Genomic DNA, 15089 nt, shown 5'->3' with positions numbered 1-15089 from the left:
AAAAAAAAGGGTATAAACAAAATAATGTAGGAAAACTAAAGGTTGTGGTAGGTAATATGGCTTTGAAAGAGATTCTCACATTTTTATTCATAAGTAGTGACAGGAACAGAGAAGGAACTGAGATTTATTAGAGCAGAGAATGAAATATTGGAATGTTAACACCCACAAAGAGCAGCTAATAATCCTAGATGAGTCTCCTGCAAATAAAAAAGAAAAAGAACAACTAAAAAAAGCTCCTTAATTAACATTAAGATTCCAGCTAAATTATTGTCAGATTAATTAATTGTCTGATTGCCTTGCACTAATTGGAGAATTAAAAATTACCTAAATTTTTGTGTTACTCATATATGGTGAATTCAGAAATTTTGAAGATCAATCTACAAAAGAAAGTTATAATTCACTTTGTTGTATTTATTTATTTATTTTTAGCTAGAGCTGGTAACCTATTGAAAGATAAGATTAAAATATTAACATTGTATCTGTGCATGGTTTACAGTTTTGAGAGTAGGAAAATTTCAGGAGGGTAAGTTCAGTACTTACACTGAGATGAAAAGCCATCTGGGCACAGAGCCAGAAACCTGACTTTTGTGGTTTGGTTCCATCACTAGTATTTGGGTGTTTGTTGGTAGTCTGGTTTCTTCAGAAGATTTTTATGTGTTTGTTGACTCCACAGTAGTTGTGAGGCTTTCAGAAAGCTCCAAATGCAATTTCCCAGTTCAATGAATATAGAGCAGTTGAGTTAAAATAAGATGGTTTTTAGAAGCATTATTTTTCAATTCGGTACCAGTACTTTTTATTCCACAGATTTCTTGTAAAAAATAGAAGTTAGTCAAATTGAAGACCTTTTAGAGAGCAGATATAAATACAATAGTAGGAATAATGTTAATATTTATTAGTTACTGAAAATAAGTGTGAAGTACATTTTAGCTTTTCATATTAATCAGAGATTTCTCTTTTTTTTCTTGTAGTGATGCTATTGCTGAGATTAGAGCCATTTGTATTGAAGAAATTGGGGTATGGATGAAAATGTATAGTGATGCCTTCCTAAATGACAGTTACCTAAAATATGTTGGTTGGACTCTTCATGACAGGGTAAGTTACTCTGTTCCTCACTTTGATAGAAGGTGTGCTTGTCTCATTACTAGATAAGATTTGTAGTAATATGGAAATCTAAGATGATATAGCCAAGTAACTAACTATTCACTTGATGGCCATGATGAAACTTGAGACATTAGCCCAAATGTGAAAATCCTTCTTACTTAGTTATAATTCTTGTCTCAAATCAAGACTTACAATCTGATACATATAGTTTTAAGAGACTGTCTTATCCCAAGAAGCTAATTATAATCTTTTATAGTTCGGAATCAAAAGAGATTCCTTGTTTTTTCTTAACATATCAAAACTAAATAAGCTTTATTGTTTTGAATTCTTTAGGGTCATATCACAGGAAAGTGTTTTATCTTAGTGAATATATTTGTTGGATGCTAGAATATATCTAAAAATACATTTCCATAAGAAAAGGCTCTATATTAAAAGGAATCCCACATTATTGAGTCCTGAATAAATAATCCTCAAAATAATCAAGAGTAGGAGTGATAAATTATTGGAATTTTTATATTGAACGACCTGACAATCTATAATTTGAATTGCTCGTATATTCACAAATAGGAAATAGTACATCAATTTACTTTAAATTCCATTCTTCGAATAGTTGAAATTATAGCAGATATTAGAAGACACTTTGTTTTTATTTTTTTAATATTTATTTTTCAATTATAGTTGACATACAATATTCTCTTAGTTACTGGTGTATGGCATAGTGATTAGACATGTATATAGCTCACAAAGTGATCACACAATAAATCTAGTACCCCTCTGACACCGTACATAGTTATTACAATATTATTGACTGTATTCCTTTGCCGTACTTTCTCTCTCCATGACTATTTTGTAACTACCAATTTGTACTTCTTAATTCCTTCCCCCTTTTTCACTGACCACCCCCATCTGGTAACCTTGAAAACATTCTCTGTATCTATGAGTTTGTTTATTGGGTGGGGGTGGGAGTGAGTTTGTTTATTTTCTTTAGATTGAACATGTACATATGGCATTTGTCTCTATCTGCCTTACTCCACTCAGCACAATATCCTCTAGGTCCATCATGAACTCTTTTTCCATCTCTTTGCTTTCATCTGTATGTCTATTTTAATCTGAATTCTCTCTTATAGACAGCCTGTGTAAGGATCTTGTTTTCTTATCCATTCAGCTACCCTATCTTTTGATTGGAACATTTAATTATTTTTCATTTGAAGTACTCGTTGCCATTCTTTATTCATATTTTTGATACATATTTTTTTTTTTTTTTCTTAAAAAAGTCCCTGTAACATTTTCTGTAATACTAGCTTGGTGGTGATGAACTCCTTTAGCTTTTCTTGTTTGGGAAGCTTGTTATCTGCCCTTCAATTCTAAATGATAGTTTTGCCACAAAGGGTAATCTTGGTTGTAGGTCCTTGCTTTTCATCACTGAATATTTTGTGCCAAGCCCTTCTGCCTTGCAAAGTTTCTGTTGAGATATCGGCTGATAGTCTTATGGGAGTTCCCTTGTAGGTAACTAATTGCTTTTCTCTTGCTGCTTTTAAGATTCTCTGTCTTTAACCATTGGCATTTTAATTATGATGTGTCTTCGTGTAGGCTTCATCTTGTTTAGGACTCTCTGAACTTCCTGGGGTTGTATGTGTATTTCCTTCACCAGGTTAGGAAAGTTTTCCATCATTATTTCTTCAGATAGGTTTTCAATTTCTTGCTCTCTCTCTTCTCCTTCTGATACCCTTATGATGTGAATATTGTTATGCTTGATGTTGTCCAGAGGCTCCTTAATCTATCTTCATTTTTGGATTCTTTTTTTCTTGTTTCTGTTCTGATTAGATGTCCTCAGCTACTTCATCCTCTAAATAGCTGATTTGTTTCTTTGCTTCATCCACTCTTTTGATTCTCTCTAATGTAATCTTCATCTCAAATACTGTATTTTTTATTTCTGACTGGTTCCCCATTATGTTTCTCACCTCCGTTTTTATGTTTTCTCTTTGATAAAGTTCTCACTGAGTTCATTTACTCTTCCCCTAAGTTCTTTGAGCATCTTTATAACCAAATGTCTTGAACTCTGCATCTGGTAGATTGCCTGTCTCCATTTAATTGAGTTCTTTTTTTGGAGCTTTGCTCTGTTCTTTCATGTGGGACGTGTTATTTTGTCTCCTCGTTTTGACTGCTTCCCTCTGTCTGTTTCTATGGGTTAGGTAGGGCTTTAAGTCTCCTGGTCTTAGTAGAGTGGCTTTATGTAGTAGTTGTCCTGTAGGGGCCCAGTGGCATAGTTCTGGGAGGGGTCCAGCTGCAAGTCATGTTAAGCTGCAACCTGTGTACCTCTGGGGACACCTAGTAAGAATCATCAAGTAATCTGCAGATAGCTGCCACCTGTGCTGGGCTTTTAGGTGCCTTGAGAGGCCATGCCAGGAACCAGGGCCACTAGTGGAGAGTTTGTGGCTACACAGGAAGAGGTACTGGGCACGCTGAGGCCAGATGCTTCTTTTTTGGGTTTTATGAGCCTTTGAGAGATTTTAGTAAAGCTCTTTACTCTTTAGTAAAGAGCCAAGACAGGCCATTTATATGAAATAAACCACTGGAAGCAGCTTGGATGGGCTCACAAGTTGGAAGAGGCGGAGTCTCAGGGAATCCCCTGGGCAGAGCAACCTGTGTTATCCAGGTTGACGGTGACTCTGATATGGTAGGGCCTGCATCATATGCTACAATAGTGAAAGGCTCAACAAAGGAACAGTGGATACTGCCAGAAGATCTGTGTAGGCGAAAGCTGTCCCTCCAGCCCTCACCTTGAAACCCAACAACTCAGTGTCTCCCCGTATATACCTGGCGCCCCTCGAGCAGCTTCCCAGTGCTGGATCTCAAAGCAAGTGAGTCTGTCAGTGAGTAAGTATGGGCGTAGGCCCTTTTAAGGGAGACCCCTACAACTCCTACAGCCTTCTGTCTTACTTAGCCACAATCTCCACTGGTTTTCACAGTCAGAGGTTGTCAGGACTTATCTTCCTAGCACTGGAACCCTTGGCTGGGAAACTTAGTGTACAGCCGGGACCCCTCACTCCTGAGGTATGCCAAGATTACCCTCCTGATTCTGTATCACCACATGCGATTGTGAGGTCGGGCCTTTTTGTCTTCATCTTTCCTGCCCATTTGAAATGACCTGTTATTTTTGTCTTTAGCCACACTTTAGGCGACTCTGCGTGACGCTTGCTCTGTAATTTTGTTATAATTTTGGTGTGGTCGCAAGAGGAGGCGTGCACTGCATCTATCTACTATGCCATTTTGACCAGTCCTTGAAGACATTTTATTTTTTAATGCAGTTACATTCTTAGATTTTTAAGTTAAATTTCTCAATATTTTAAGACTTTATCTTACCATTAGCAGCTTGTAAAGCATTTACTTTTAAAACAGCAATATGCTAAGTATTATTAAAGATATTTTGAAAACCACAGAGTTACATAAATTATAATAAAAGGTCCCAAGAGAACTTATAGGCTACTTTTGCTGTAAGAGAGAGTTCATTTTGTACAGAGATCATCACAAGTTGGTTGCTCAGCTTCACAGTTGATCATTTTTGATTTAAAAGAGTTGTTCTCCCCTACTTCATTTGGAGGGAAATTTAATTAGTACATAGTGAATATTTTCCTGAATATTTATCTTCTCTAGCTATTCATATCCTTTCCTCTGCACTAATAAATCCCAAACTTGATTGTTTTCTTTCTCTAATCATCTTGTGGAATTGGAATCCTTCATATATAAGCCAGTCTCAGATTTATCCAATTAAATAATTCTATAGTGTGAGAGAATGTAGAATTGTACAGTATGTCCTTAAGCATGTACACACTGTTAAACCTAACAGAACAGACTTTTTATAGGAATAAATTTAGTGTCCTGCATTTTTATTCTTCACAACTACCATATCAGTTTTCTTCCTCCTTACAGTTCTCTTATAGAGTATTCTACTACATTAAAATGACAATAACAGTTACCATTTTAACAGAACTTATGATGACCACAAATTATTGGAATAACACTGATTTGATGTGGCTTGCCAAAAAAACAGCTATCATTTTAAAATAAATCACTGTTCATAGAAATCCTCTGTTTATATAAAGGAAGAGATAGATTTCTCTTTTATGTTGCTGATAAAATCATGTAAGCAGTATTGTTTTCACTAGAATGATTTTTAAAACTTTTTATATGATTTCCAGTTACTTTATTTAGAACTTGGTGTTCCCTTCTAAACTTTCTTATTTGTCATTCTATCTCTAATCTCTTTGTACTTTTTTCCTCTGAGGACTATAGTTTCTCTCCTTTTAGTCTGTCTGAAACTGCTCATTCTACAGGATATGGCATCTGCCTTCAGACTCATCCTATGCCTTTTCAAATGAGTTGTTAAAACTCTTGCTTTTTTAATATTACATTTTAATTATCAGTTACATTTTTTTCAGTTTTATTGAGATAAAATTGACATATAACATTGTCTTGGTTTAAGATACATATTGTAATGCCTTGCTATTCCTTCTGTCTTGATTTTAGAATTTTAGAGTCTACCCTCCAAAATAAGACAGCTTTTTAAAATATTGCCAGTTTATGTAAGTATTCTCATTAAGTTTTAGTCAATAGAAAGACAAATAATTTCTAACAAGTAAGGGAGTCATTAGAAATACAGGTTGTCTTTCTGTTGACCAAAAGTTCTTTCTAAATTTTCTACATATTTGTTTTAGTTCTGTCATTACGGGTAACACAGAATCTATCCAATTTAAATACAGCTAAAGTAATCTCTGTGTTCTGAGCTAGATATATTACTCTGTTTTTATATTCTTGACAATAGATTGCCTTACTCTGTCTTTTCCACTTTATCAATATTACTCTGTCCTGTTTTTGCTTGTAGCTTATATGGTGCCGTTCTTCTCTGTTGCATATACTTGATTCCTCATATCAAAATCTCTGTATTGCTCGGGCGAGATCTATTTTCACTCAGTCCACCCCATTTCCTCTTCTTTGTGTTGACTCATTTCATATCCTATTTCTCTTAAATTTACCAAAAACCTTTCTAGCTTTGTTTATGTCAAGTAAATGACATCTGTTGCCTGTCACCAGTTGTAGTAGTTCAAACATTTCTGCTTGCTGCATATTGATATTAGGTTGCCAAGGAAAACACAAAACAGTGAAGTACTAGATGGAACAGTGCTTTACTCACGTAGAGAAGGAGGAGCAAAGCAAGATCATTTTCAGTCGTGGGTGTCAGTCCTCCATAACCAGCAGGTCCTTCGCAGAAATCAGCAGAGGGCAGTTGCCCTGCATATACTCCTCTTGTGCTACAGAACTAAGAACGTTGTCCCCTTCTTGCAGGGGACAGATTTAGTAGTGGGGTTGGCCAGGTGCCATATGATGCACACACTTCAGCAGAACAAAAGAATACAGATTGAACCTGAAACAGTAAAGGTATTCTCATACAGCGCGATAAACCCAGCATAGGCTGTGAGGACTCTTACCTCTTGCTAAGGGAGTGTTCCAGGATCAAGGCCTATTCTTATGCAGCCACGTGGAAGGGATCAAAAGACTGTATTCAGGAGACTTTCCCAACAGTCCACCTCCTACCCCTGCTCAGCCACATTATTGACAGATAAATCATATCAAATCCTATAGGACTATCGCCCACCTCGAACTTGGAGATAGAGTTGGATCCACCATCAACTTGTGATGATCTCTGAACAATCTGTATGTATGTGGCTTGCTCATGGAGCCTCCCTGTCATTTGTAGGCAAGACTTTATTAGGTATTTAAGAGAGCCAGACCCAGGAAGACAAACAGGCCTTTCTGGATGATGTTCTTCAACCAAGAACGTCATGTGGTTTAAACTAACTAAAGAGATCAAAAAGTAAGTCTGAGTGGGACTGAGTATACAGCCGCTTAGTTCTAGGGCTCCCTGTCCATATCACCTGAGCATGGATATTCACCAGCTCAGTTTTTTTATGGTCCCCAAATTATTGATGTACATCAGCAAAAAATTCAAGGAAGAATACAAACACTAGTCACCCTGTTCTGCCATCAGATAGTCAAGGGCTATTTGATTATCCATCACCACCTTGACTGGTGAGTTTAATGAGTCTTCTTGGTCTTGGGTTGCTTGGACAGTAACATTAGCTATTCTGCCATGGTTAAGGACAGGTTGTACACTGTTTCTTCTAGTGCCTGTACACCTATGTGTGGTATTAGAATTTGGACAGCAGAATGAAACCAGTGGTTAGTTTGTCTTCCGAGGAGGGTAATGTGGGCTACTCTTTAGTGTGTTTGCAAAGTGGGTTCTCTCCATCCTTCTGTGCAGTTGCTCACATGGACAGGAAGCCATAAAACTATAAAGCAGCAGAATCCTTCCTCTGGAGGCAGAAATTCTCTTGCCTATTTCTCTGGGGTCCATAGAGCAATACATAACCCCGAGGGAGGCAGGTGACTCCTATTATCAATTTGTTCTCATAATGCTGACTAGACCAGTTATATACAGCCACAGCCTACCTTTGCCACATGGTTGCAGAGAAAGAAAAATTACACACAGAACTTCCAAGTCCAAAATGTCTGTATAGATCTTAAAAACCATTCTGGTGCAAGGGTCTTTTTCTGTTACATTATAGGTAATATTAAAGCAAGGGATTCCAGGACATGCCGTCATCTGGACCTATGTCAAGAGTCACTTAACAATTTGACCTGTCAGTAGCTTGAGGAAGGTCTGAGGGCATCAGTTTGCCTCCTCTCACTACAGCTGTACTAATTTTTTTATTAGAGTGTTGATAGCCATAGCAGAAGCTTCTGTAGGAATGAAAAGAGGAAAGATAAATGTTCCCACTCCCCTCTTACTCCATGAACCTCGTGAGACCAGAAATGTCTGGTCTACTATGTGTGGAGCTGGCTGTGGAGGTATTGCAACCCAGACTGTCTGCCTCAGGCCTGATGGTACTGCCTTTTTTGGGCACCCAATGCCGTTGTTGCTTAACCCAGACTTTTTGGCCTCAGTTGGCCAGTCCAGGAAGACAGCCATATCCTGCACAAACCCAACATGTCTGATAATGCTGTCTACCTATAGAAAGGGTCAGATGATCACAGCACCGCTAGAAGGATCCTAGCACCCCAGCACTCCTTGTAGTATCCCATAGGAGGGACGTGCCAAAGGGAAGCATCACATCTTGATTAGAGTCAAGGAACACTGTCTGGGGTGCTGTGGCAACCAGAACCACAAACCTCCCAATATGTACCCTCTAAGAGGAAAACATAAAAAGAATGATTGGTATACTCAGATTGGGATTTTGTGAGTACAGCCTAAACATACAGCTACCCAGTCCACTCCCACCCCATCCAAGCTCAGCATTTCCCAACATGTGCCATAATACCATGTTTCCCTTGCACTGGAATGCAGTGTTTAGTAGCAGTACAGCCCTAGTCAGATGGGGGTAGAAATCCACTAGCAGGCTATCTTCATACCCTTTCTTTAGTTGCTATTTAATTTAGCCATTCATTTTTTCAGTGGCTTCATTGACATGCTGTTGATAGGGTACATGGAAAGTTCATCACATTCTGTGAGAGTGTACCCAATTCTTGCCTTGCTTGGGCAGTGAAAGACATTCCATAGAGTTAAATTATGTGGGGTATCCAAAAATATGAATAGTAGTACCATAGCTTGAATTGCTGTTAATGGCAGTGAGGCATAAACTGTGCCCAGGGCTGGGTGTGAGAAGCTCAATCTCCCAGAACCAGGTGTCCCCCAATCATTGGTTAATATGTCCCAGTTCTCTTCTCTGGATGGTCTGAGTACATGGACAGCAATCAGAGTTCCATTTATGTTTTGTTTTTTTTTTTTTAAAGGTCCTTTGCCATGAGTATCCACATGAATAACAAAAATATTTTCTTTCCAGGCAGGAAGCTACTGCCGTAGTTCTTTTCTCAGTACAAAAGATTTCTTGATTGTCTAATTTTTTTGTTGCCATTCTACTGAACAGATGACTAGGCCATTGGCAACAGCCCAAGAGTTGGTGAAAATGTCCCAAGGCATGTTGGTAGAGATTGCCTGCACCACCATCACTACTACTTGGAGCTTGGCCCATTCAATGGAATGTCCGCATCTGCTCTCAGTCAAAAGATGGTCACCCACTGGCCCAATGGTGACTGCCATTCAGCAAACCCCATCTGCCTTTAGTTTCACAGAGCTGTCAGTAAACTATGCCATACTGTCAGCAGATATGCCTTTGAATCTTGGGCCCCCAGGTAGCCCCAGAAAGGGCCAAAGCATATCTTGTGAGTAGTATGGACCTTTCTGATAAGCTGGCTATTTGCTTACGGAGCCTACTTGTCCCTTGGGATTCTGACTGGGCCCAATCTTGGATATACCAGTTTCATTTTTGATCAAGCTCTGTTGAGCCTTTCCAATTGTATTGGTAGTCTTTGTAATCATCCAAGTGTGAATGGACAGTACAGGTTGCAGTATCATATGTGGCACTCCAGCTTCACTACTGCTCAATAACAAGCAAGGAAGTGTCATTGAAAAGGAACGTGCTGGATGGCAGCTTCTGAAAGTTTGTGGGTCCAGAATCCAAGAAGCTAGTGCACCCCAGTGGCAGTTTCCAGCTGCCGCAGATTCCAAACAGTGTGTGGGGTGGTGAGGGGAAGATGTGGAAACCTGCAGTTCCATCAGGCTAGCAGGCTTCAAGGTCACAACAGGCTGTGCTTAGGCCATGGCTTATTGAATAGCTTCCAAGGACTGCTGCTGCAAAGGGCCTCATTTAAAATTGGCTGCTTTGCAGGTCACTATGATGAAAGGGGCCAAGAGAGCACCCAAGTGTGATACATGCTGTTTTCATTACTCAAAGAGGCCCACTAGCTGTTGGGCACTGCCAGGACCTACAGTTTTTGTTTGATCGTCTCTGGAATACTTCTTTGGCTTCCTGCCCAAATGACTGCTAGGAATTACACCTGCTATGTGAGGCCCTGGACTTTGTTTGGATTTATAGTCAAATTGGAGCTCATAGTTCCATCACTAAGTACAGCACTGTAGCCACATGTTTTTTGATTAGCTCTGCTGTTAGGATATCATTAATATAGTGAATGACTGAAATTTGTTTGGGGCCTTGGGTTTCTTGAAGATCAAGCCCTACCCACTAGTGGCATATTGCAAAGAAATTTCAGTATCACTGTGCAAGTAAAGTAAAAATATGTTGAAGGTCATTCTAAGTGAATGCAGATTGGTCCTGTCTCTCATCTTCCAAAGGGATCAAGTAGAAGGGCTTATCCAGGTCAACAGCAATGTACTAATTTCCCATTCGGGTTGCCACTCTCTTGGTGATGGTGATAATATCAGGGACTGCTGGGGCCAAAACTGGAACTTTCACATTTAACCTGTGGTAATCAACCTCCAAGCTCTAGAGGCATGCCTGACTGGCCAGACTGAGATGTTGAATTTTCACAGGGTGGTTCTCAGCACCCCTGCTTGCATTAAGTCATGGATTAACAGAATAATGTCCTTTTTTCTGCTATATTTTGTTGAACAGTGTGCTGTGGTTTGGGCAACTCTAGAGTTGGCCAGAAATGCACTTGGCCCATTATGATTGAATTTGCCCTTGTTGTGGTGCTTACTCCTTGAGTTAGTGGTAGTGTTCAGTACTGCACACAGCCAAAATGTAAATGTCTGTTATGTACTCAGTGGTGGGTACTATCATCAGCACCTGAAATGGTCCAATGAGCTCCATCTACAAATACATGCAGACTTGTCTCCCGTATTTGTGGATGGAGCTCATTGGACCATACCTTCCTCCAAACCATCCAAAGCCACTATTTTAATTCTACCCCTATGGGGTCCTAGGAGTATTGTCATTTGGACACCAGTATGTATCTAAGAGCCCCATAAAAGTCTGAATTCTATCCCCCCTGTTCCCTGCTATCCTGTCAGGGGCATAGGGCTTCTAGTGGGGATCCAGGGATCTTGACCTCATCGCTAACTGCTATTCAGCCTTAGACATTTGAGTTTGCAATGCCCCTTCATAAAACAGATATGCCAAGCAGGCTCCATGAGACTCCCCTGGCTCATGTCCTTATCTGTTCTTCACTTTTCATATTTTATTTTCAGAGGACTTCATTTCAGTAGTTTCATTTTCAGCAATGCCTTTGGTAGTTTTGCTTGGAGTTAAAACAAGCCTCATTTAAGGTCTGCAAGCAACATGAATCTGGTAAAGTTTCCTACATTGGACCCCTTTATTTCTCTCATAATGTTTTCAACCAATAAGACACATGGGAATTGGGGTGGCATGGAGCACTAAGGTAGCCAAGAAGTAGAATACAGTTCCTCTGTTCTTTTTAGGACTCACTTCACATTTCTACCCTCATCCATTGCAGATTATTTACATCCTGTTTATCCCCATACTACGGCCAGGAGGCCAGCACCTCATTCTGTCCTTTACTACCACTCCACCCCCAGGGCCTGCATCCAGTGGGGCTGACTAGCCCTTTCTTTCCTCTAGTGTGTTGGCAACTCTGTATCTTGATATGAAAGTGTTCCAGCCCCAAGGCACAGTGAATTTGGGGGCCAGTTTTTCAACAGATTGTGTGCATAAGACTGCCTTTTTTCAACAGTACATAACAGTGTCCCTCTCAAGACTACTACTTCTCTTCTTAGCAAATTTTTAAAAAATATAAGAAAATTTTTGGAGGTGATGGATACATTTATTGCCTTGATGGCAATAGCATCATGCATGTATGCATATGCCAAACTCATCATAAGAACATGAAGATTTTTTATATATCAGTTGTGTCTCAATAAAACTGGAGGGAATAAGAAAACTTTTCATTGAAAACTCCAGAAAAAAATCAAATTGAGGCAAGTAATTTACCAGATACAGAGTTCAAAACACTGGATATAAGTATGCTTAAGGAACGTAGGGAGAACTTCGACAAAGAGATAATAAGCATAGAAAAGGACATAGAACTCATAAAAAAGAACTAGTCAGAAATGAAGAATACAATGGAATCAACAGAAGATTAGATGAAGCAGATCACATCAGCAATTTGGAAGACAAAGGTAGCAGAAAAAATAAAATCTGAATAGCAAAAGAAAAAATTTTAAAAGCTGAAGGTAGTTTTAAGAGTTCTCTAGAACAACCACCACCATATCAACATTCACACATTATAGGATACCAAAGGAGGAAGAGAGCGAAGAATTGAAAACTTATTTCAAGAAATAATGACTGAATATATATATAGTATGAAAAAATAAACTGGCATTTAAAAAAAAAAGAAAAAAAATAATGACCGAAAACTTCCCTAACCTGGTGAAGGAAATAGACATACAAGTCCAGGAAGTGAAGAGAGTCCCAAATAAGATGAACCCAAAGAGACCCCCACACCAAGACACATCATAAGGAAAATGCCAAAGGTTAAAGACCAAGAGAGAATCCTAAAAGCAGTAAGAGAAAGGCAGCTAGTTACTTACAAGGGAGCTCCCATAAGACTGTCAGCTGATTGATTGCTCAACGGAAACTTTGCAGGCCAAAGGGATTGGCACAAAATATTTAAAGTGAGGAAAAGCAAGGACCTACAACCAAGACTTCTCTATCCAGCAAGGCTATCCTCAAAATTGCAGGAGAGATAAAGATCTTCCCAGACAAGAAGAGACTAAAGGAGTTCATCACCACCAAACCAGAAACCAGTATTCTAGGAAACGTTAAAGGGACTTCTATAAGAAAAAGTGGAGGAGGGAGTGGGAGAACATAAATATGAATAACAAAACGACAATAACTATGTACCTATCGATAATCACTTTAAATGTAACTGAATTAAATGCTCCAATGAAAAGATACAGGGTAGCTGAATTGATAAAAGAGCACCTATACATATGCTGTCCATAAAAGACCCACTTCAGAGCGAAAGACACACAAAGACTAAAAGTAAAGGGAGGGAAAAAGATATTTCATGTGAATGGAAGTGGGGGAAAAAAAAGCTGGGGTAGCAATATTTAGACAAAATAGACTTTAAAACAAAGACTAGAGTAAGAAGATAAAGGAAGTCCAACAAAAGGATATAACTCTGATAAACAGGTGTCCAATACAGGAGCATCTAAATATATTAAGCAAATATTAACTGACATAAAAAGAGAGATTGGCATAATACAGTGAGAGTAGGAGACATTGTCAACAGGAAACAGTGGCCTTAAATGGCATATTACACCGGATGGATTTAATTGATATTTTTAGAGCTTTTCACTCCAAAGCAACAGGATATATATCCTTTTGAAATACACAACATTTTCCAAAATAGACCACATATTAAGTCACAAAACAAGTCTGAATAGATTTAGGAAGATTGAAATATTAAGCATCTCTAATGACAGTGGTTTGAAAACTAGAAATCAGTTACAAGGAAAAAAAACTGAAATCACACACAGAGGCTAAATAACATGCCACTGAACAGTGAATGGATTAATAATGACAACAAGAAAGAAATCAAAAGATTCGTAAGAGAAAGCAAAAACACAGTGACAAAAATCTGTAGGACACAGTAAACGCAGACCTAAGGCGGAAATTCATAGCAATACAGGCCTACCTCAAGAAACAACAAAAAGCTCAAACAATCTAACATTACATTTAAAGGAACTCAAAAAGGAACAGAAACAAAAGCCAAAACGAGTAAAAGGAAGGAAATAATAAAAGATCAGAGCACAAATAATCTAAAAAATAATACAAAAGATTATTGAAACCAAGAGCTGATTCTTTGCAAAGATAAACAAAATTTATAAAACCCTTAACCAGATTCATCAAGGAAAAAATATAAAGGACCAAAATAAACAAAATCAGAAATGAAAGAAGTGAAAACTGACACCACAGAAATAAAAAGGATTGTGAGAAAATGCTACGAACAAGTTATATGCCAACAAATAGGACAGCCTGGAAGAAATGGATAAATTACTAGAAACATACAGTCTTCCAAGAAGAAACAAAATCTAAAAAGACTGACAACTACTAATGAAGTGGAATCAGTAATCAAGAAACTCCCGACAAACAAATGTCCTGGACCTGGTGGCTTCACAATTGAATTTTACTAAACATTCAAAGGAGAATTAACACTTATTCTTCTCAAACTATTCCAGAAAATTCAAGAGGATGGAAGGCTCCCGACCTCATTTTACGAGGCCAGCGTTACCCTGATTCCAAAGCCAGACAAAGACATGACAAAAAATGAAAATTAAAGGCCGATACTCCTGATGAATATAGATGCAGAAATCCTCAGCAAGATATTAACAAACCGAATTCGGCAATACAGTAAGCAGATCGTATACCACAGTCAAGTGCGATTTATTTCTGCGGTACAAGGTTCAGAATCCGCAAATCAATTAATGGGATATACCACTTAAAATGAAAGATAAAAACTGTATGATCATATCAATAGATGCAGAAAAGGCATTTGACAAAACCCAGCATCTATTTATGATAAAAACTCTCAGCAAAATTGGAATAGGGGGAACATACTAATAAAGGCCATGTGTGACAGACTCACAGTTAACATCACACTCAATGGTGCAAAGCTAAAAGCGTTCTCCTTCAGATCAGCAACAAGACAAGGATGTTCACTTTCACTCAACATAGTATTGCAAGTCCTAGCCACAGCAGTCAGACAAGTAAAAGAAATAAAGGCATCTAAATTGGAAAGGAAGAAATAAAACTGTCATTGTTTGCAGATGACATGATACTATATAGAGAGAAGCCTAAAGAGTATACCGAAAATCTGTTAAGAACTGGTAAATGAATTTAGTAAAGTAACAGGATACAAAACTCATATTCAGAAATCTGTAGCATTTTTATACACCAATTACAAACTGTCGGAAAGAGAAATTAAGAAAACAATCCCATTTACAATTACATAATAAAAAAATTTTTAACACCTAGGAATAAATTTAACAAAAGATATAAAAGACTTGTACTCGTAAAATTATACAACATTGAAGAAAGAAACTGAAAAGATAC

General features: G+C 38.2%; 1 protein-coding gene across 1 annotated transcript in view; it reads left to right on the top strand.

Annotated features, from left to right (window-relative positions):
* STAG1 (stromal antigen 1) overlaps nucleotides 1-15089 on the top strand; it is a 335236-nt gene that overhangs the window by 205681 nt on the left and 114466 nt on the right. Inside the window, exon 10 of the mRNA XM_023538374.1 lies at nucleotides 969-1092. Coding sequence (XP_023394142.1) covers nucleotides 969-1092 — 124 coding nt within the window. The remainder of the gene's footprint in view (nucleotides 1-968; nucleotides 1093-15089) is intronic.

Source organism: Pteropus vampyrus, unplaced genomic scaffold (genome assembly GCF_000151845.1).
Source record: "Pteropus vampyrus isolate Shadow unplaced genomic scaffold, Pvam_2.0 Scaffold220, whole genome shotgun sequence".
Classification (NCBI taxonomy): domain Eukaryota; kingdom Metazoa; phylum Chordata; class Mammalia; order Chiroptera; family Pteropodidae; genus Pteropus; species Pteropus vampyrus.
The sequence above is the reverse complement of the archived record's forward strand: the minus strand, read 5'-3'. Positions and strand labels throughout refer to the sequence as shown.